Consider the following 21005-nt stretch of genomic DNA (forward strand, 5'->3'; position numbering starts at 1 on the left):
CCCCTATGGCCGTGTAACCAGGGCTCCTGCACAAGTGACCGTGTGACCGCGGCTCCAGCACTTGTGGCCGTGTAACCGGGACTCCTGCACAAGTGGCCATGTAACCGCGGCTCCTGTACCTGTGGCCGTGTAACCGCGGCTCCTGCACAAGTGGCCGTGTTAACCGTGGTTCCTGCACCTGTGGCTGTGTAACGGGGCTCTCGTACCTTGGTAGGTATACCTCTCCGTTATCCGGAAGTTTCAATCAACCGGCACCATCCCGGTCCTGTAGGTGCCGGATACGAAAGAGTTTACTGTACATGCAGTGTTTCTATCTCATTTATAAGAATTATTAATGTGACATAATGAAATTTTATAGTTATGTCTATGATTCAGTGTGTAAATCTGCAGAGGAGCGCTCCCACGTGGCAACTTACTCTAATTGCATAATTGTCACTGGGGTGGGCAGGGAGGGGGAGTTTTTAACTTCGGGTGTTTGTGCTGCAGGATCACTTTTCTGTCACTGGAAGTAGATACATTCTGTGATACTCTGAGGTAGAAAGTAATGTTTGAAATCCTGGCAAAGTCAATGAAGAAAGAGAAACAAACAGTGGGAATACAAAATAAATGGGAGCTGTCTATGGGAAATGATGCAGGAAAGGGATTTGGGGACTTCAGTCAAAATCACCCTTAGACCTGCGGGAAATTGCAGCAAAGAGGTAACTTTCCTGAGGTATTTCAGGTTATCAAGGGGGTAGATAAACTGGATCTTCAAACAGGCCAAGGGAACATGGATTCACTCTGCTCTGGTTTGTCTATTCAGCATCTTTTCCATCCTCTTCATGATCTTATAAATATTGAGAGGGTGATGGCTAAATTTATGGTAGATGGATCTGTTGAGGGGGCAGAGGTTAAGGGGAGTGGTTCAGAAATCTGTGACCTTTGGGTCTGGCCCATTGGTTAGAGGTGGTTCTTTCTGCTCCTTTATAATTCTGTGTTCCGAAGGAAATTGGGACATGGTGGTTGGGGGTGGTGTGGGCTAGTTTGTCGAACGGTGCACCATGGATAACTGTGGTCTCCTGAAACTTGCTTGATTGCCTTTGTGAATTGGGGGAGATGGTGAAGATTGTCCAGAGTTATTCCTGGTTCATTGCCACCTCAGACGGTTAACATTTGTAGCGGTTTGGGGAGTGTGGTGCACAAGGTTGTACCAGGTAATGGATGGCGTGAGCACTGATGGAGCCGAGGGCCCTCCTCACCTTTTGATGTGTTTTCATACGTTTGGTAACAAACAGCTACAGGAAACTCGCGTTTAAACGGCACCTAAATATCCGGAATTCTCTATTAACCGGCAAAATTCATACTCCGAAAACATCACCTCAATAACCAGCAATGTTGCCGAGTCCGAGTCTCCCGCGGTGGCCGAGTTAGTCAGTGGGGGTAGTTCTCCAAACTGCCACTACTCGGCTTCTTGGCGCTGTCGGGAGTCCAAACACCTCAATAACAGGAGTCTGACTCTCCCGCGCTGCCGGTAGTCTCTTCCGATCCGCCAATTACTGTACACTGCACATTTCTTGATTTTTTTATTTTTGTTTGTTAAAAATAGACTCGGTAGATAACACTCTCCGTCATCCGGAATTTTTAATCAACTGGCAACATCCCGGTCCCGTCTGTGCCGGATACCAAAGAGTTTCCTGTATTTGCAAATTACTGTGGACATGAAAGCTTTATCATTTATCAAGTTTACCCACAAATACATCTGTGCTAATTGTTATAAAAAGAAAGACAGGTGTACAATTATATAACTTCTCATCACGCCTCTCTAACATTTAAAAGCTCTTCACATACATTGAATTACCTTTTGAAGTACCCTCAGCATGACACTGCTAGCCTAGATTACATGTTGAAGTCCCAGTGTGGCCTTAAACCCAGAACCTTGCACCACAAAAAGCTGGTTTTGATTGCTCGTGTTTAGAAACTACCCCAGTGTTCAAGCTGCCTGCGCCGTCTGAATGATTTCCCGCCTGTCTTCCTGCAGGTCTGTGACAGTATATTGAATATTGGTCCTTGTGTAAATGCTTCAATGGGAGAACCTGCTTTCCTTTCCGAAGAGGTGAGTGAAAATTGGTTACTAAGAAGGGTAAATATGCAGCAGGTCCGACAGTATCATGTTGGGGTTGGTGGTGGTGGTGGGAAGACAGGTTACCATGCTGGGCAGAGATCCTTTGCTACGACTGAGAAAGGGAGCCATGTCGAGACCTTTCCAGGCCAAAAGAAAGTGAGGAGGGGGAACAACGGGTGGAACGATGGAGCAAGTACCTGGAATCTCTCTCCTTTGCAGGGTCAGATTATAAAAATGAATGCAAATCCATGCAAGCTTGAGCGTGTCCCAGCTGACCGTTCTGACGCCGTTGGTTTGTGGTTGCTGGTCCAGTCCCACTGTTTGAATTGGAGCTCAGTCTCTGGTCCACAGTGAAGCTAACCTTCCCAGCTAATGGTGAAATAGTAAGTGGCTACTTCTAGTGCTAAAGCCTTGGGACTCCCAGCACAGACAGACGGACGGTTCCAAGTTGAAGTCGTACAGTTGACAGACATTAACACTTGGCTGCCCTTTACTTTGAGTCGGAAGAGAAAATGACTCGAGTCTGAGACTGTCATGGAGCAGCACCAACTACTGCCTCTGGTACTTAGCAGTCCAGACCACAGTCCCTCTCCCAGCCCTCCACGGTCCCTCTCCCAGCCCTCCACGGTCCCTCTCCCAGCCCTCCACGGTCTTACCTGACGGAGGCAACAACAGAATGTGGAACGGAAAACTCCATGGCTGTTCATTAACTTGGAATTTGATAGAAGCGCGATAAAATATTTCAAAACACAAGTGATACGTCGGTGCTTTTTGCAATCTGTTTCAAACTGCATTCTTGTTTAACCTTTTGCTTCATTTTAGTTTCAGAATAACCCAGAACCTGACCTGGAGATAGTTGTGTGTTCAGGATATGGAAAGAATGGAGCGCTCTCCGTTCTACAGGTAACGGACTGTATGCTAGCTTCTGTGATCAGCTCGCATGCTCCTGGGCCGTTTGATAAAAAAGCTTGTCACCTGATGTGCAATCCCTCTCTAACCTCTGTCTTTCTGACTTTATTATCTTACGGATACGACTATGGTCAGAACTTTGCTCTTGTTCCTCCGAAGCTCCAAAAAAGCCATCCTCAACACTCTCTCCTCCCTGCATCAAGACTCATCACGCAGTCTCCAACTCAAACTCAAAACGGTGGAACTCCTTACTTCCATCGGTCTCCACTTCATGACTTACCTCTTCTACTCTTTTCAACTTTGTCCTGCACTATGGATCTTGGCCCTTCCCCTGCATTTCTCAATTGATAAAAACACACTTCCCCCCCCCCCCCCCCCCCCCCCCAATGACTCAGCGAGTTTATTCAAAGAATGGCTTCGCCTGACCAGGAGGTCCCCAGGTTTGTCCGCTCATTGATGCTGAGTGAGCTGACCTTAACCGGACTGGAGAGATTGAGGAGACCAGACCTATATTCCCTGGAATTTAGAAGAATGAGAGGTGATCTCATTGAAACATGTAAAATTCTTACAGGGCTTGACAGGGTAGATGCAGGGAGGATGTTTCCCCTGGCTGGAGAGTCTAGAACTAGGGGTCACAGAATAAGGGGTTGGCCATTTAGGACTGAGATGAGGAGAACTTTCTTCATTCAAAGGGTTATAGTGAATATGGTGGTTAAAGTGAATCTTTGGAATTCTCTACCCCAGAGGGCTGTGGAGGCTCAGTCGTTGAGGATATTCAAGGCAGAGAGCGATAGGTTTTTGGATATCAAGGGATATAGGGATAGTGTGGGAAGGTGGAGTTGAGGTCGAAGATCAGCCATGATCTTATTGAATGGCAGCGCAGGCTCAAAAGACCAAATGGCCAACTCCTGCTCCTAATTCTTATGTTCTTGTGACTGGCGGTGTTATAATTGGCATCTGTGTCCTAGAACTATCCAGATTGAAAATACCCGGGTGAGGACACGATTGGACACAGATGTGATGCCCACATGGTTGAATAGTCTGCCATCTCTCACCGTGGGTGTGCTACTGAAGGATGAGCTCCGTCCATGGAACCTGGAGGAGTCGATGCTTTCAGGAGGGGTGAACGTTACCAAGGGATGCTGGCCATTGATTGTTCTGTTGGCTCCCAGTTTATCTGATCTCAGACAGGTGAGCAACTGGTTTGCTACAATTGGCCTCGGCATCCCTGGGCTAGGGAGGCAGGGGAAAAGTCAGCTGACTGCCGAAGTCTAGCTGTTGCATGGTAAAATAGCTATGAATTGTCTCAAACTTCATTTTTAGAGTGGCAGATCTAGTTTTAAGTTCATTTGGGAATGCAGTTAAGGTGCACTGGCAGATTGTGTGGTGGTATTTCCATGGGGTTCAGAGCTCTGCCGCCTCCTTATTGAAGTGTTGATTCCAGTTAGTTAGCAGTCTGCACCAAGCAATGATCTGCCATAGTGAAACGTTACTGTTGCAGATCCTGCACCAGTGCTATACTAAATTTTGGGTTTACCAGGACTATACCAGAGATCATTGGTAAAGTCTATAAACACCCAAGGACAAACTTGTTACTCGAGTGAAAAATAGTGGAGTTCTAGAGTTTACCTTTTGCTCTTAGCTTTGAGGTGTAGAAGACTGTATATTAGTTGATGTTTCCTGCTGTTCGAAACTATTAATGAGTCTGTTACAAAAACTGGTTAGTTACTTCCTTCATTTTGAAGGACATTGAAGTGTGACAGTAAAAATTCTAAGAGCTCCCTGTGTATAATTGGGGTAAGGAGTTCCGGAAGGCTCATGGAGTTCAAATGTGTGATAATTTTAGGAAAGTTGCTAAACAAGATTAGATAAAGCCTAGTGTATGCAGACATACTCGGAGTCTGGAGGCTGAAATCACTATGGATCTGAAGAAAGAATCGTTTTTTGTTACACGCTTCAGCTTTTTTCCTTTGTGGCGTTCTTGAGTGGCACCAGTATTATTGATTCTCCCATGGCTTTGTGTTTGGAGGAAATGGCGTCTTCTGGCTGTGTTTGTTGTAACAGGCTGAAAGAGTTACAGCGCTGCCTCTGGACAAAGTAAGAGTAGCAAGTTTGGAAGAACAAGGGTCTTTTTCCACAATTAGAGTGGACAAGCCCACCATAACACTTCACCAGAGCATCGGTGAGCAATGTAAAATCTTCTATTTATATGAAAGTTTTGAGAGCATCTGTCCCTCCAGCCATCACATTTTCTATATACAGTAGCACAAATAATAATAACTCTACAGTCTTCAGAAATACATAAAAAGAGAAAAATTTGCTGCTGCTTTTACTGGACTATTAAGGTAGCCCAGAGATTGTGGGGAAAACAAGAGGCAGAGCCAAACACCTGTCAGTCTAGAGAGGTTAGAGAAACTTGCAGTAACAGTTACAATTTGCCTCTGATTGACCCGAGGAGCTATTGACACCACTTCCCCGCAGGGTGTCCCTGATCAGCAGCCTTAAAATGGACAGGCCAGGTCAGTAGCTAAATTTTACAACAATCACCCCGTACAACAATGAGGCACACCACAGGACATCCAGCGGTAATTATGAAAAGTAAACTAACCGGATGAGTCTGTGCTTTTCTTTTTCAAACAGCGAAGTATTCGTGCCCAGGTGGTCACGACCTTTGAACTACCCGGTTGCCATGACATGTGGACGGTGATTGCCTCTGAGAAGAAAGACGAGGCAACCACGAAGGTAAGCGGTAAAATTAGTTTTTATCTTAGTTTATATTGAACTTTTATACTTGAACCAAAACACGACCATAATTACAACAGGTGTTAATGGCATGGGGTAAGGGGAAGAGAAGTTCACATACACGGGGAAGCTGTTTACCTGATCACCACATCCCACCATAGAAACATAGAAGATAGGAGCAGGAGTAGGCCATTCGGCCCCTCGAGCCTGCTCTGCCATTCAATGCGATCATGGCTGATTATCCAATTTCAGTACCCGGTCCCTACTTTCTCCCCATACCCCTTGATCCCTTTAGCCTTAAGAAATATATCCAATTCCTTCTTGAATATATTTAATGAACTGGCCTCTACTGCCTTCTGTGGTAGAGAATTCCACAGGTTCACCACTCTCTGGGTGAAGAAATTCCTCCTCATTTCTGTCCTAAATGGCCTAACCCTTATCCTTAGACTGTGACCCCTGGTTCTGGACTCCCCGACCATCGGGAACATCCTTCCTGCATCTAGTCTGTCCAGTCCTGTCAGAATTTTATAAGTTTCAATGAGATCGCCTCTCATTCTTCTAAACTCCAGTGAGTACAAGCCCAATCGTCCCAATCTCTCCTCATACGTCATTCCTGCCATCCCAGGTATCAGCCTGGTGAATCTTCGCTGAACTCCTTCCATGGCAAGAACATCCTTCCTCAGATAAGGCGACCAAAACTGCACACAATACTCAAGATGTGGTCTCACCAAGGCCCTGTACAACTGCAGCAAGACACCCTTGTTCCTGTACTCAAACCCTCTCGCTACGAAGGCCAACATACCATTTGCCTTCTTAACCGCCTGCTGCACCTGCATGCTTACCTTCAGCGACTGGTGCACAAGGACACCCAGGTCTCATTGCACTTCCCCTTCTCCCAATTTATTGCCATTCAGATAATAATCTGCCTTCCTGTTTTTGCCACCAAAGTGGATAACCTCACATTTATCCACGTTATATTGCATCTGCCATGCTTTTGCCCAATCACCCAACCTGTGCAAATCATCCTGGAGTTTCTCGGCATCCTCCTCACAGCACACATGCCCACCCAGCTTTATGTCGTCTGCAAATTTGGAGATATTACATCTAGTTCCCTTGTCTAGATCATTAATATATATTGTGAATATCTGGGGTCCAAGGACCGATCCCTGCGGTACCCCACTAGTCACTGCCTGCCACTCGGAAAAAGAGCCGTTCATTCCAACTCTTTGCTTTCTGTCTGCCAACCAGTTCTCTATCCAAGTCAATAACTTGCCCCCAATCCCATGTGCTTTAACTTTACATGCTAATCTCTTATGCGGGACCTTATCAAAAGCCTTCTGAAATCCAAATACACCACATCTACTGGTTCTCCCTTATCTATTTTACCAGTTACATCCTCAAAAAATTCCAATAGATTAGTCAAGCACGATTTACCTTTTGTAAATCCATGTTGACTTTGTCCGATCCTGTCACTATTTTCCAAGTGCTCTGCTATTACATCTTTTATAATGGACTCTAGCATTTTCCCCACTATCGATGTCAGGCTTACCGGTCTGTAATTCCCCGTTTTCTCTCTACCACCTTTTTTGAATAGTGGGGTAACATTAGCTACCCTCCAATCCATGGGTACTGTTCCAGATTCCATCGAATGTTGGAAGATGATCAGCAATGCATCTACTATTTCTAGGGCCACTTCCTTAAGTTCCCTAGGATGTAGATTATCAGGCCCTGGGGATTTATCGGCCTTCAATCCCATCAATTTCCCGAACACCATTTCCCTACAAATACTGATTTCTTTCAGTTCCTCCCTTTCATCAGACCCTATGTTCCCGACATCTCTGGGAGGTTATTCGTGTCCTCCTTTGTGAAGACAGAGCCAAAATATGTATTTAATTGGTATGCCATTTCTTTGTTCCCCATTATAAATTCCCCTGATTCTGACTGCAAGGGACCTACGCTTGACTTCACCACCAATCCTTTTCTCTTCACATATCTATAAAAGCTTTTACAGTCAGTTTTTATGTTCCCTGCAAGTTTTCTGTCATATTCAATTTTCCCCTTCTTAATTAATCCCTTTGTCCTCCTTTGTTGAATCTTAAACTGCTCCCAATCCTCAGGTTTACTGCTTTTTCTGGCCAATTTATATGTCCTCTCCTTGGATCTTATGCTATCCCTAATTTCCCTTGTTAGCCACGGTTGAGTCACCTTTTTTGTTTTATTTTTATGCCAAACTGGGATGAACAAATTCTGTAGTTCATCCATTCGGTCTTTGAATGTTTACCATTGCCTATCCACCGTCAACCCTTTGAGTGACATTCCCCAATCAATCCTACCCAACTCGCGCCTCAGACCATCGTAGTTTCCTTTATTTAAATTCAGGACCCGAGTCTCTGAGTCAACTTCTTCATTCTCCATCTTAATGAAGAATTCGATCATATTATGATCGCTCCGACCCAAGGGGCCTCGTACAACAAGATTGCTAATGACTCCTTTCTCGTTACATAATACCCAGTCTAAGATGGCCTGATCTCTGGTTGGTTCCTCGACATATTGGTCCAGGAAACCATCCCGTAAACACTTCAGGAATTCCTCCTCCACAGTATTGTTACTAATTTGGTTAGCCCAATCTATATGTAGATTAAAGTCACCCATGATGACTGCTGTGCCCTTATTGCATGCTTCTCTAATTTCCCTTTTAATGCCATCCCCAACCTCCGCATTACTGTTTGGAGGTCTATATACCACTCCCACTAACGTTTTCTGCCCCTTGGTATTTCTCAGTTCTACCCATACAGATTCCACATCATCAGAGCTAATATCCTTCCTTACAATTGTGTTAATCCCTTCTTTAACCAGCAATGCTACCCCACCTCCCTTTCCTTTTTGCCTATCTTTCCTGAATATTGAATACCCCTGGATGTTGACTTCCCAGCCTTGGCCACCCTGGAGCCATGTTTCCGTAATCCCAATCAAATCATGTTCATTTACCTCTATTTACGCAGCTAATTCATCCACCTTATTACGAATGCTCCTCGCATTAAGACACAAAGCCTTCAGGCTTGTTTTTTTAACACTCTTAACACCTATTAGAATTATTATTTACTGTGGCCATGTTTGATTTAAACCGTTGATTTCTCTGACTGCCACTTTTGTTTTTTTCCTTCCTATCTTTTGCTTTTATCCTTATTTCCCTTTCCTCTGTCTCCCTGCTCAGGTTCCCAACCCCATGTCATTTTAGTTTAAACCCTCCCCCAGAGCACTAGCAAACACTCCCCCCTAGGACATCGTTCCCGGCCCTGCCCAGGTGCAAACCGTCTGGTTTGAACTTGTCCCACCTCCCCCAGAATCGGTTCCAATGTCCCAGGAATTTGAATCCCTTCCCCTCACACCATTCCTCTAGCCACGTATTCATCTGAAATATCCTTCTATTTCTACTCTGGCTAGCACGTGGCACTGGTAGCAATCCTGAGATTACTACCTTTGAGGTCCTATTTTTTAATTTACCTCCTAACTCCCTGTATTCAGCTTTTGGGACCTCATCCCGTTTTTTACCTATATCGTTGGTACCTATATGCACCACGATAACTGGCTGTTCACCCTCCCCTTCCAAAATGTTCTGCAGCCGCTCTGAGACATCCTTGACCCTTGCATCAGGGAGGCAACACACCATCCTGGAGTCTCGTTTGCAGCCGCAGAAACGCCTATCTAGTCCCCTTACAATAGAATCCCCTATTACTTTTGCTCTACTCTTTTTCCTCCCGTCCTGTGCAGCAGAGCCACCCCTGGTGCCAGGAAGTTGGCTGCTGCTGCCTTCCTCTAATAAGCCATCCTCCCCAACAGTACTCAAAGTGGTGTATCTGTTTGAGAGGGGGATGACCACAGGGGACCCCTGCACTACCTGCCTGCGCCTAGTACTCTCTCTGTTGGTCACCCCTTCCCTTTCTGCCTGTCCAACCTTTGCCTGCGGTGTGACCAACTGCTTAAACGTGTTATCCACGACTTCCTCAGCATCGCGAATGGTCCAGTATGTATCCAATCGCAGCTCCAGCGCCGCAATGCGGTCTGCCAGTAGCTGCAACTGGACACACTTCCTGCACACATAGTTGTCAGGGACACAGGAAGTGTCCCTGAGTTCCCACATAGCGCAGGAGGAGCATGCCACGGGGCCGGGCTGTCCTGTCATGACTTACCCTTTAATTAATTGAAATTAAATTAAATCAAATCAATCCCACCAATTACACTACAGTTAAATGGTATATTTAAGGGCCCTGGTTTACCAACAATCCCCGCTACACCACAGAGACTTTAGAAACTATAAACCACAGAGGTAAGGTTTAAAAAGAGAGAAATGCTCACCAACCAATCACTTACCTGCTTTCTGGTGACGTCACACTTCGACTACTTTTTACTTCTCTCTCTCCCTCTGAGTTCGGCGATTGGAGATTAGTAACCCTACCTGGTCTCTGAGGCCTCTTTAAATACTCGCCGCTCCGAGATTCCCACCGCCACTCGCGCCGCTCTGAGGCCTACCTGGTTTCTGGGGCCTCTTTAAATACTCGCCGCTCTGAGATTCCCGCCGCCACTCTGAAGTGTATCAGTGACCCTTCCCAGTCAGTGTTCCCTGTAAGCTGCACTTTGTTCTGCGCGGCCTGCTTCTTTTAATGCGCAGTCCCTTTAAATTTCTGTCCACGCGCGGTATTTACAGTGTAAAAGCCGGTGAGCGGGACCTTTTCAAATTACTGCACAGCTGCACACTCACATGCGTGCAACCTGCGGAAATATTGTTCCCAGTATGTCCCGTGTATTTTGTTGTACTGTCTTTCTAAATGAATGTTGAGTGCAGTACAACATTGTAATTATAGTGCAATCAGGTTTTCAAATCCCTGTAACGTTAAATAATTCTGAGGATCGTTCAGTTGTTGTGAAAACAAAGCCAGGTGAATATTTGCCCTGTGACTACTGTCAGCAGCACGCACAAAAATTAAGTCATTTTGATTTATCTCAAAGCTGCACCTGTGAGATTTTAGCCCCCTGTATTTTTTCTCGATTTACGTGATTCACTTGTCTGATTGGGGTTTTTCCTGAATCATTTAGAGAAACAGCGTTTCACTCTGGTTGTTCCTACTGGGACTGTACGTCACCAGCACTTTATCTCCGGGACCCTGGAGCGGTGGAGTAACAGCAGCATCAGAGAACAGCGATTGCGAGGAAACTCCTCAGCCGGTTATTTGTCCTGATCAGGAGCCATGTTTTAAAATTTATTTCGGATGCTGTGGTGACCATTTACTTAGTTATAATCAACATTCTTGATCAGTGTTTCCAGCCCTGGTTCTGGTGGGGCAAGTGGAGCATGTTTAAGTGGGAGAGTGTTTAGGAAACAGTGATGATGTCATTAGGTTTAGAGTAGTTATGGAAAAGGATAAGGAAAAATCAAATGTGAAAATACTCCAACTGGAGGAGAGCTAATTGAAAGGGGATCTGGCCCAGGTGGATTGGAATCAAAGATCGGCAGGTCAAACAGTAAATGAGCAAAGAGGAGATAATTTGGGTGAAGACTAGACACATTCCCACAAGGGGGAAAGGAGCTAGGGCGCCCTGGATGAATAAAGATATAGAGATTAAAATAAACAGAAAGGAGGCTCATATTAAATGTCAGGCTCATAATAATAAAGTAGAGAACCAAGCTGAATACAGAAAGTACAGCAGAGAACTGAAAAAGGAAATAGGAGGGGCAAAGAGAGTGTATGAGAATAGACTAGTGGGTAAAGTAAAAGGGAGCGCAAAAGTCTTTTATAAATATATCGATAGTTAAAGGGTAGTCAAAGGAAGGAGTAGGGTGACAGATTAAGGACCAAAAAGGAGATGATCTTGTGGAGGCTGAGGTACTAAATGAGTACTTTGCAATGTAGCAGTAAAGGAGGAGTTGATACTGGATAAGATAAAGAAGAGGTACTTAAAAGGTTGGCAGTACTCAAAGTAGAAAAGTCACCCGGTTCAGATGTTCCGAGGTTGCTGAGGGAAGTAAGGGTGTAAATTCTGGAGGCTCTGGCCACAATCTTTCAGTCCTTCTTGGATGTGGGGGAGTTGCCAGAGGACTGGAGGATTGCAAATGTTACACCCATGTTCAAAAAAGGGGAGAGCAATAAACTCGGCAACCACAGGCCAGTCAGCCTAATGTCTGCGGAGGGGGAACTTTGAGACAATAATCCGAGACACAATTAATTGTCACTTGGAAAAATATGGGTTAATAAATGAAAGTCAGTACAGTTTTGTTAAAGGCAAATCATGTTTGACTAACTTGATTGAGTTCTTTGATGAAGTAACGGAGAGGGTTAATGTGTCTATGGACTTACAAACGGCGTTTGATGAAGTACCATGTAATTTTCTTTTTCCCAAAAAAAGGCGCAGACTCGATGGGCCGAATGTCCTCCTTCTGTGCTTGATTCTATATTAGACTTCTAAGCAAAATTGAAGCCCATGGGATTAAAGGGGCAGTGGCAGCATGGATACAAAATAGACTAAGCAGAGAAGCATACAGTGATGTCCCTCAGGACCACTGCTCCTTTTGATATATATTAATGATCCAGACTAGGGTTTACAGGGCATAATTTCAAAGTTTGAAGGTGGCAGGACAAGTTGAGAAGGCTGTTAAAAAAGCATGTGGGATCCTTGGCTTTATCAATAGAGGCATAGAGTACAAACACAAGGAAGTTAATGCTAAACCTTTCTAAAACACTGGTAGGGCCCCAGCTGGAGTATTGTGTCCAATTCTGGGCACAACATTTTATGAAGGATGTCAAGACCTTAGAGAGGGTGCAGAAGAGATTTACTAGATGGTAACAGGGATGAGGGACTTCAGTTATGTGGAGGGATTTGAGAAGCTGTGGTTCTTCTCCCTAGAGCAGAGAAAGATAAGAGGAGATTTGACAGAGGTTTTCAAAATTATGGACGATTTTGAAATAAGGAGAAACTGTTTCCAGTGGCAGAAGGGTTGGTAACCAGAGGACACAGATTTATGGTGATTGGCAAAAGAGCCACAGGCGACATGAGGGGGCGGGGGGGAATTGACTCCGCAAGTTGTTGTGATCTGGAATTCACTGCCTGAAAAGGCAGTGGAAGCAGATTCAATAATAACTTTCAAAAGAGAATTAGATAAATACTTGAAGGGGAAAAATTTGCAGGGCTCTGGGGAAAGAGCAGGGGAGTGGGACTGACTGGAGAGCTCTTTCAAAGAGCCGGCACAGGCACGATTGCCCGAATGGCCTCCTGTGCTGCATCATTCTATGATTCTACATCAACTGCAATGCATGAACAGACGTTTTAAACTAATTTTGTTTTCTAAATAGATGTTCAGCAGCCCATTGGAGTATAACATTTTAGCTTGTGATCGATTTTGCCTGACGAATCTTGATTTGATTTATGCTACTTTAAGTTGAATTCAGCTCACAAGGATTTAAAATCCGCACAGCGGCCAGAGGTTGGGGGAGGGACTGTACATTTGAGCCATTTGTTTCTTGCATGTCAGTGAAGGTCCCTGTGAACCGTCCAGCCTCAATGTGTCCGGATGGTCCGGTTCATTTTGAGAACAGTTTCTAGGGACCAGTGAAGCTGAACTTGAGAGAATACCTGCAGCAGGCCTGAAATTTGTAACAGTTACTACAGTGCAATAATTATACAATCTGCCGTCAAAACTGACGGTCAAGGAAGACTTGCATTTATGTAGCACCTTTCAAGTCCTCAGGACATCCCACAGCTAATTAATTAATCACCATTGTTGGATAGGCAAATGCAGCACTAATCTATGCACAGCAAGATCACAGAGCAGCAATGAGGTGAATTACCAGTTCATCTGTTTTGGGGGTGTTGGTTGAGGAATTGTTCGTCAAGACACCGGGAGAACGCCCACCTCTCCTTCAATCTAAATTGTTTTTGGCTTTTTATAATTTATTATCTTTCCTGATCCTCACCTCCCTATTCTATCGCTTAGGATCAGACAGGCGATGGAGAGAAGGCAGAGAAGGAATCCAAAGAGGTCGCCCCAGAGGAAGATGTGAAAAAGCACGGTTTCCTCATTTTAAGTCGAGAGGACTCGACAATGGTAGGTGTTGTTTTCTGAATGGTCTTCAAGTTCCTTTTCTCCCTCAAAATGGTACAAGAATAACATTTTGTTTTGTGTGTGTCTGGATTTCCCATGTATAGTAATTTAATATAGAGAGGATTTTGGGTTCAGTTCTATGAATATCACAGTAACTGACTTATTGTTTATTGTTCCTTGGGTTAACGAAAGAAAGAACTTACATTTCTATAGCACCTTTCACGACCTCAAGGTGTCCCAAAGCGCTTTACAAGTGTAGTCACTGTTGTAAAACAGGATACACGGCAGCCAGTTTGCACAGCGCAAGGTCCCACAAACAGCAATGTGATAAATGACCGGGTAATCTGTTTTGCTTTGCGGAACACCTCCGTTCAGTCCATAAGGGGGACCCCGAGCTTCCGGTCGCCTGTCACTTTAATTCACCGTTCCATTCCCACTCAGACCTCACCGTCTGCAGCCTCTTGCATTGTTCCACGGAAGCTCAGCGTAAACTCAAGGAACAGCACCTCATCTTCCGATTAGGCACTTTACAGCCTTCCGGACTCAATATCGAGTTCAACAACTTCAGATCATAACCTCGGCCCCTATTATATTTTCATATTTTTTATCCACACTTTTGTAAAGTCTGTGGGTTGTTTAGTTAATTAATACACAGACTACCAGAGTAACTTAAAACAGGACTTTACTATTCGAAGGTCAGGGCGAATCTGCCCAATAAATCCTGACACAGCACTTATATACTGGTGTGGTCACCGTCGGTATTACAGTATACAGAAGCCAACAAAGTGCAACACCTAAAGTAGTTCTCTTAAAGGTGGACGGTTACATACAATAGTTCTCTTAAAGGTAGACGGGTACATACACTACAACTTTTGGTTTGTGCCTTTTCCTTTTTCTCTCTCCCACATGGCAGCTGTCTCTCACTCTGCCAGCGCATTTCACACTTCATCTAGAGCCATTGTCTGTTTCTTTACCTGTCCTATTACCATCTCGTCTCACCTTGAATATCTCTTAATGTCTCTTCTTTCATCCCCTCCCCCATTTCCCAGCCCCCAAACTGCCTTTTGTTTCATTTCCTGCCTTTTTTTCTCAGTTCTGTAGAAGTGTTTCGACCTGAAACATTGACTCTGTTTCTCTCTCCACAGATGTTGCCTGGCCTGCTGAGTTTTTCCAGCGTTGTCTGTCATATATGTTTTTGTTATGTTGGTTGAGGAATAAATATTGGCAGGACACTGGGGAGAGCTCCCCTGCTCTTCCAGTAGTGCCGTGGGATCTTTTACGTCCACCTGAGAGGGCAGACGGAACCTTAGTTTAGCATCTCATCTGAAAGGCGGCACCTCTGACAGTGCAGCACTCCCTCAGCACTGCACTGGAATGTCGGCCTAGATTTTGTGCTCGAGCCTCTGGAGTGGGAGTGGGACTTGAACCCACGACTTTCTGACTCGGAGGCGAGAGTGCTAAGAACCACAGCTGACACGTGTTGAAAGATAGTCGTGTAAATGAATGTACAAATTTGCCTGTGCTTTACGTTTCCCCCTCGCTGAACGGCAGATCTTGCAGACCGGCCAGGAAATCATGGAGCTAGATGCCAGCGGCTTTGCCACGCAGGGTCCGACCATTTTTGCAGGAAACATCGGAGACAATAAATACATCGTGCAGGTTTCTCCTTTGGGGATCCGGTTACTGGAAGGCGGTGAGTACTTGTGAACTTTGTGGGGGCATCCAGCAGCTGCAGCTAACAATAATCCCACCATCAGCTTATCTTTTTAAAAAATAAAAAAAAAATAAAAAAAATTGCAAAGTGACAGGCTCAAACTTTTAACACCTCTACCTGCATTCAGGCTTCTGTCTTGTTGCTTTGAACAAGAATTTAAACAGGGAAATTGGACTTGAGCCTGACCGTATGAGAGGTACCGTTGTGTAAATCAGCCTTTCTTTTTATCTCCATCTCTCACGGAAAGACTATCTCCTTGTTGGGCTGCAGTTCCACAGGTGCCGACCCCCCCATCTAAGACTTTCTGAATGACTATTCTTCATATGTGACCCTGAAGCGTTTCTTGGAACAGGCTACTTGACCATGAAGGAACTGGCAACCGAACCCAGTCCTGTCCCCGCCCACACATGCGCACTTTGCAGGGGCCATTGGATAACAATTAGGAGGTAGTCGATTCTGCACCCCCCCCCCCCCCAACCCAGAGCACTTGGATTAATTGTATCTGCCCTGCTGTTGGTCAAGATGCAATCAGCTCACTCAGCAAGGGTTGTGGACGGATCAGTTCCACACTAGGTAGTGCATTTAACCATTGAGCCATCTGGGATCTCTTAAACTAGCACTTTTTGTAAAGCAGCGTATTGTTTCTAACTTACAAAATTCAGCTTTCTGATGCTCCGAAGAAACTTTTCCATCTTCCTTTCAAGCCTCGTTTTCCCCTCCCATAATGCCCAGATGTTCTCACCACAGCAGTGGTGATCGACGGCTAGAATGTGTTTACATCTCCACTATGCCATCCTCTTCACTTGGGAGTGTTTCCTCCTCTCTATACCCTGATGACAAATGTTGGTACATGCCATTGAAGTCATTCTCCAAGGGAGCTTAAAGGAGTAAATAAGAACAGAAGAAGGGAAAAATAGCATGAGTGCCCTGTGTTAACCCAGAGTGCTTCAGCAAAGCTCTCACTTCAGCATGTCTATGGTAATTTGGTTCTCACTCCAGCAATATCTGTGGAGGGTTATAGCCATACTAATAATACTGATTTTTTTTTCAGGGACATAGGGAACGGGAATTGGTGTTCCTTAAACTAGGGAGCAACAGATGACGGGAGTTGGAGGATAGATTTCCAAGCCTGTGATAGAATTACTAGACATGGACCCTGGTTGGAGTGGGCTTTCTCTTGTTCTGGATTTTATTTGTGCTCGGTCACGAGAGCTCTCTCTTTCAACTCCCAGACTCTTTGTTCTCCCGACGATATCGTGGGTGGGGGTCGTCGTTCATTGGTCTCTCTTTGTTGGGGCTTGTCCAGTAGAATATACGCAGGAGCTTGTGCAGATCTGACCCAGTCAAATTTATTCATGGGATAGTGTGAGGCACGAGCAGAAATCACGCAGCGAGTGCGAGTTTAATGATGCTGTCATTATTGGTCTGTGGGAATCAACTCAACAGATTTTTTAAAAAATCACAATGTAATGAAGACTTCATTTTTAAAATTTGTAATAACCCCTGATGGTTGGTGTTTCTGTTTAGGTGATGGAGCTGTTGATTTTCCTTCCATTTAGTTTTCACTTGTTGAAATTGGGACTCTTGCCCATTGTAAAATGAAATATGAAACATTCCTTTCCCAGCAGATACAAAAAAAATTGAGGAACTCTCAATGAGTCAAGTAAATCCCTGTATTTATTTTAAATACAGGAAACTTTGTGCTATCCGGCACCGACGGGACCGAGCTGCTGCCGTTCCCTCAAAACTGCCGGACACTCCAGAGTTAATGTTGAAAGATACGGAGATTTTTATCTCCGTATCTGACAACAAACACTGTTGCTTAGCAACAGCTTCTAAACACTCGGGTGTGGCTGCAAGCGTCTGTAGCTGAAGCTGTTGCTATAGCTACAGACCTTGCAGTGCTTGACTGGGGGAAAAAAAAGCAAAGAAACGAAAAGAATAAAAAACAGCTCCTGATTTTTGCCGGTGGCTCCAGCTTGCCGGATGGTTCGCCTCCGGATAACTCAAAGTTTCCTGTATATATGTGTCATTAAGCTGGGTCACATTGACTTCCCTTGGAAGAAATGTGAAATACATTTGAATATAAGAAAGACTTGCATTTATATAGCGCCTTTCACGACCACCAGACGTCCCAAAGTGCTTTACAGCCAATGATGTACTTTTTGAAGTGTAGTCACTGTTGTAATTTCACAGCAAGCTCCCACAAATAGCAATGAGATAAATGACCGGATAATCTGTTTTAGTGATGTTGATTGATGGATAAATATTGGCCAGGACACCGGGGATAACTCCCCTGCTCTTCGAAATAGTGCCATGAGATCTTTTACGTCCACCTGAGAGAGAAGACGGAGCCTCGGTTTAACGTCTCATCTGAAAGACGGCACCTCCGACAGTGCAGCACTCTCAGCATTGCACTGGAGTGTCAGCCTAGATTTTTGGGTTCAAGTCTCTGGAGTGGGAGTTGAACCCACAAACTTCTGACTCAGAGGCACAAGTACTACCAGCTGAACCACTGGCTGACACACGAATATCGGAATGAGTAAGGGCTGTGTTACAAGGTCCATCAATCCCCCCCCCCCCTCTTGCCTTGGTGCCAAGCTCCTGTATGCAGTACCCTGGTCGAATCAAGAATCTCATTTCATTTAACCAAGTCCATTTTTATTGTACTGTGAGCACTGTAGTTCACACGAGGAATTCTGAATCTAGGAAATGGGTGCTGCTCAACTTAGTTTCTTGTTTTGCCACAAAAGATATCATCCCCAACAAATCCGATCCCCCTCCCAGTTCTTCTTCCACCCCAGCTTCCCTTTCCCAAGTTTTTCTTCCAATAAGAATACATTTAGCTCCCTCCACCTCTCTTAAAACATAGTAAAGCAATGAAATAAGGCCATTCAGCCCATCAAGCCCCATTCCTTCCACAGGCCATGTACAATCCGCTTTGCTGTCACAGCTCATTAATCTAAGACGCAATATTATGTTCAGTGGTGCTGTTAGAGGATTTCTGTTGACGCTGTGTCGTGTGTGACCTCTGCTGGACTCTACAAAGCATCGGTAGAGTTATTAGTGAGGTATTGATGACTGGAATGTCCAGTCCAACAAAAAACTCGCAACCTAAAGAACAGATGGTGGGTGGAGAAAGCGCAGGAGATCCAGCAGCTAGCCGACAACCACCACGTGCGTGGATTTTTTAGCGCAGTCAAGACCATCTATGACCCAAGGCCCTACCCCACTGCGGGCCAAGAACGGAGAGGTACTCATCAAGGACAGAGAGGCAGTCAGTGCCCGCTGGAAGGAGCACTTCGAAGATCTCCTTAACCGAGACTCTGTCTTCGATACGAGTGTCCTCAACTCCATCCCACAGCATGCTACCCACCACCATCTCAGCACAACCCCAGCCCGGCATGAGGTTGAAAAGGCCATCTGACAGCTGAAGAACAACAAGGCCTCAGGAGCAGATGGAATCCCCGCTGAGGCATTAAAGCATGGCGGAGAAGCACTACTGGCGTGAATTCATGAACTCATTTCTCTTATCTGGAAGGAGGAGAGCATGCCGGGATCTCCGAGACGCTGTAATTGTGACCACCTTCAAGAAAGTTGACAAGTCCGATTGCGGTAATTACAGAGGAGTTTCCCTGCTATCTGCCACAGGGAAAGTCATCGTAAGAATCCTCCTCAATCGCCTTCTCCCAGTGGCCGAAGAGCTCCTCCCAGAGTCGCAATGCGGATTCCGCCCGCTAAGGGGCACAATGGACATGATCTTCACCGCACGTCAATTACAAGAGAAATGCAGGGAACAGCACCAACCGCTGTACATGGCTGCCTTTGATCTCACAAAGGCCTTCGACACTGTCAACCATGAGGGATTATGGAGTATCCTCCTCAGATTCGGCTGCTCTCAAAAGTTTGTCACCATCCTCCGCCTGCTTCACGACGACATGCAAGCCATGATCCTGACCAACGGTTCCACCACAGACCCAATCCACGTACGAACCGGGGTCAAGCAAGGCTGTGTCATCGCACCAACGCTCTTCTCGATCTTCGTTGCTGCAATGCTCCATCTCACCCTCAGTAAGCTCCCCACTGGAGTGGAGCTAATTTACAGAACAATCGGGAAATTGTTCAACCTTCGTCGCCTCCAGTCCAGATCCAAGGTCATCCCATCCTCTGTCATCGAATTACAGTATGCAGACGACGCTTGCGTCTGCGCTCACTCGGAGGTCGAACTCCAAACCATCGTCAACACCTTCACCGAAGCGTACGAGAGCATGGGCCTTACACTAAACATCCGTAAGACAAAGGTCCTCTACCAACCTGCCCCCACCACACAGTGCTGCCCCCCGATTATCAAAATCCACGACAAGGCCTTGGACAACGTGGACCACTTTCCATACCTCGGGAGCCTACTGTCAACAAGGGCAGACGTCGATGAAGAAGTCCAACACCGCCTTCAATGTGCCAGTGCAGCCTTCGGTCGTCTGAGGAAGAGAGTGTTTGAAGACCAGGACCTCAAACCTGGCACTAAGCTCATGGTCTACAGAGCAGCAGTGATACCTGCCCTGCTGTATGCCTGAGACATGGACCATGTACAGCAAGCACCTCAAAGCACTGGAGAGGTATCACCAATGCTGCCTCCGCAAGATCCTGCAAATCCATTGGCAGGATAGGCACACCAACGTTAGTGTTCTCACTCAGGCCAACATCCCCAGCATCGAAGCTTTGACCACGCTCGATCAGCTCCGATGGACGGGTCACATCGTCCGCATGCCCGATACGAGACTCCCAAAACAAGCGCTCTACTCGGCGCTCCGGCACAGCTAGAGAGCCCCAGGTGGGCAGAGGAAACGCTTCAAGGACACCCTCAAAGCCTCCTTGAAAAAGTGTAACATCCCCACCAACACCTGGGAATCCCTGGCCCAAGACCGCACAAAGTGGAGGAGAAGCATCCGGGAAGGCGCCGAACACCTCGAGTCTCTTTGCCGGGAGCAAGCGAAAGCCAAGCACAGGCAGCGTAAGGAGCGCACGTCAACGCAAGCACCCCACCCACCCGCCCCTTCAACCACTGTCTGCCCCACCTGTGACAGAGACTGTAGGTCCCGCATTGGACTCATCAGTCACCTGAGAACTCATTTTTAATGTGGAAGCAAGTCATCCTCGGTTCCGAGGGACTGCCCAAGAAGAAGAAAATTGGTGACTGGAATCTTACTTTGCCCTATGGCCATTTGAAGTGTGAAAAATGCTTAGTACAATTATAGAATTTATTCTTTCAAACTCAGGTTGTTTCTGGAGAGTATTTGAGCTATATAACATTAAGGTGAAGGCGGCTGACACTCCAGTGCAGTACTGAGGGAGTGCTGCACTGTTAGAGGTGCCAACTTTCAGATGAGACGTTAAATCAAGATCCCATCTGCCCAACAAAACATTCGAAGACGAGCAGGAGAGTT

At 45.8% G+C, this 21005-nt stretch overlaps 1 protein-coding gene across 2 annotated transcripts in view; it reads left to right on the forward strand.

Moving 5' to 3' along the window:
• The window catches only part of cpsf1 (cleavage and polyadenylation specific factor 1), a 104083-nt gene that overhangs the window by 33825 nt on the left and 49253 nt on the right, over positions 1–21005 (forward strand). For both annotated transcript variants that reach the window (XM_085987322.1, XM_085987323.1), the window contains 5 exons: positions 2018–2092; positions 2924–3004; positions 5651–5752; positions 13740–13850; positions 15399–15540. In XM_085987322.1, coding sequence (XP_085843448.1) covers positions 2018–2092; positions 2924–3004; positions 5651–5752; positions 13740–13850; positions 15399–15540 — 511 coding nt within the window. The remainder of the gene's footprint in view (positions 1–2017; positions 2093–2923; positions 3005–5650; positions 5753–13739; positions 13851–15398; positions 15541–21005) is intronic.

The sequence above is a fragment of the Somniosus microcephalus genome, chromosome 5 (assembly GCF_052327205.1).
Source record: "Somniosus microcephalus isolate GS21.2 chromosome 5, FLI_Smic_1.0, whole genome shotgun sequence".
NCBI lineage: Eukaryota > Metazoa > Chordata > Chondrichthyes > Squaliformes > Somniosidae > Somniosus > Somniosus microcephalus.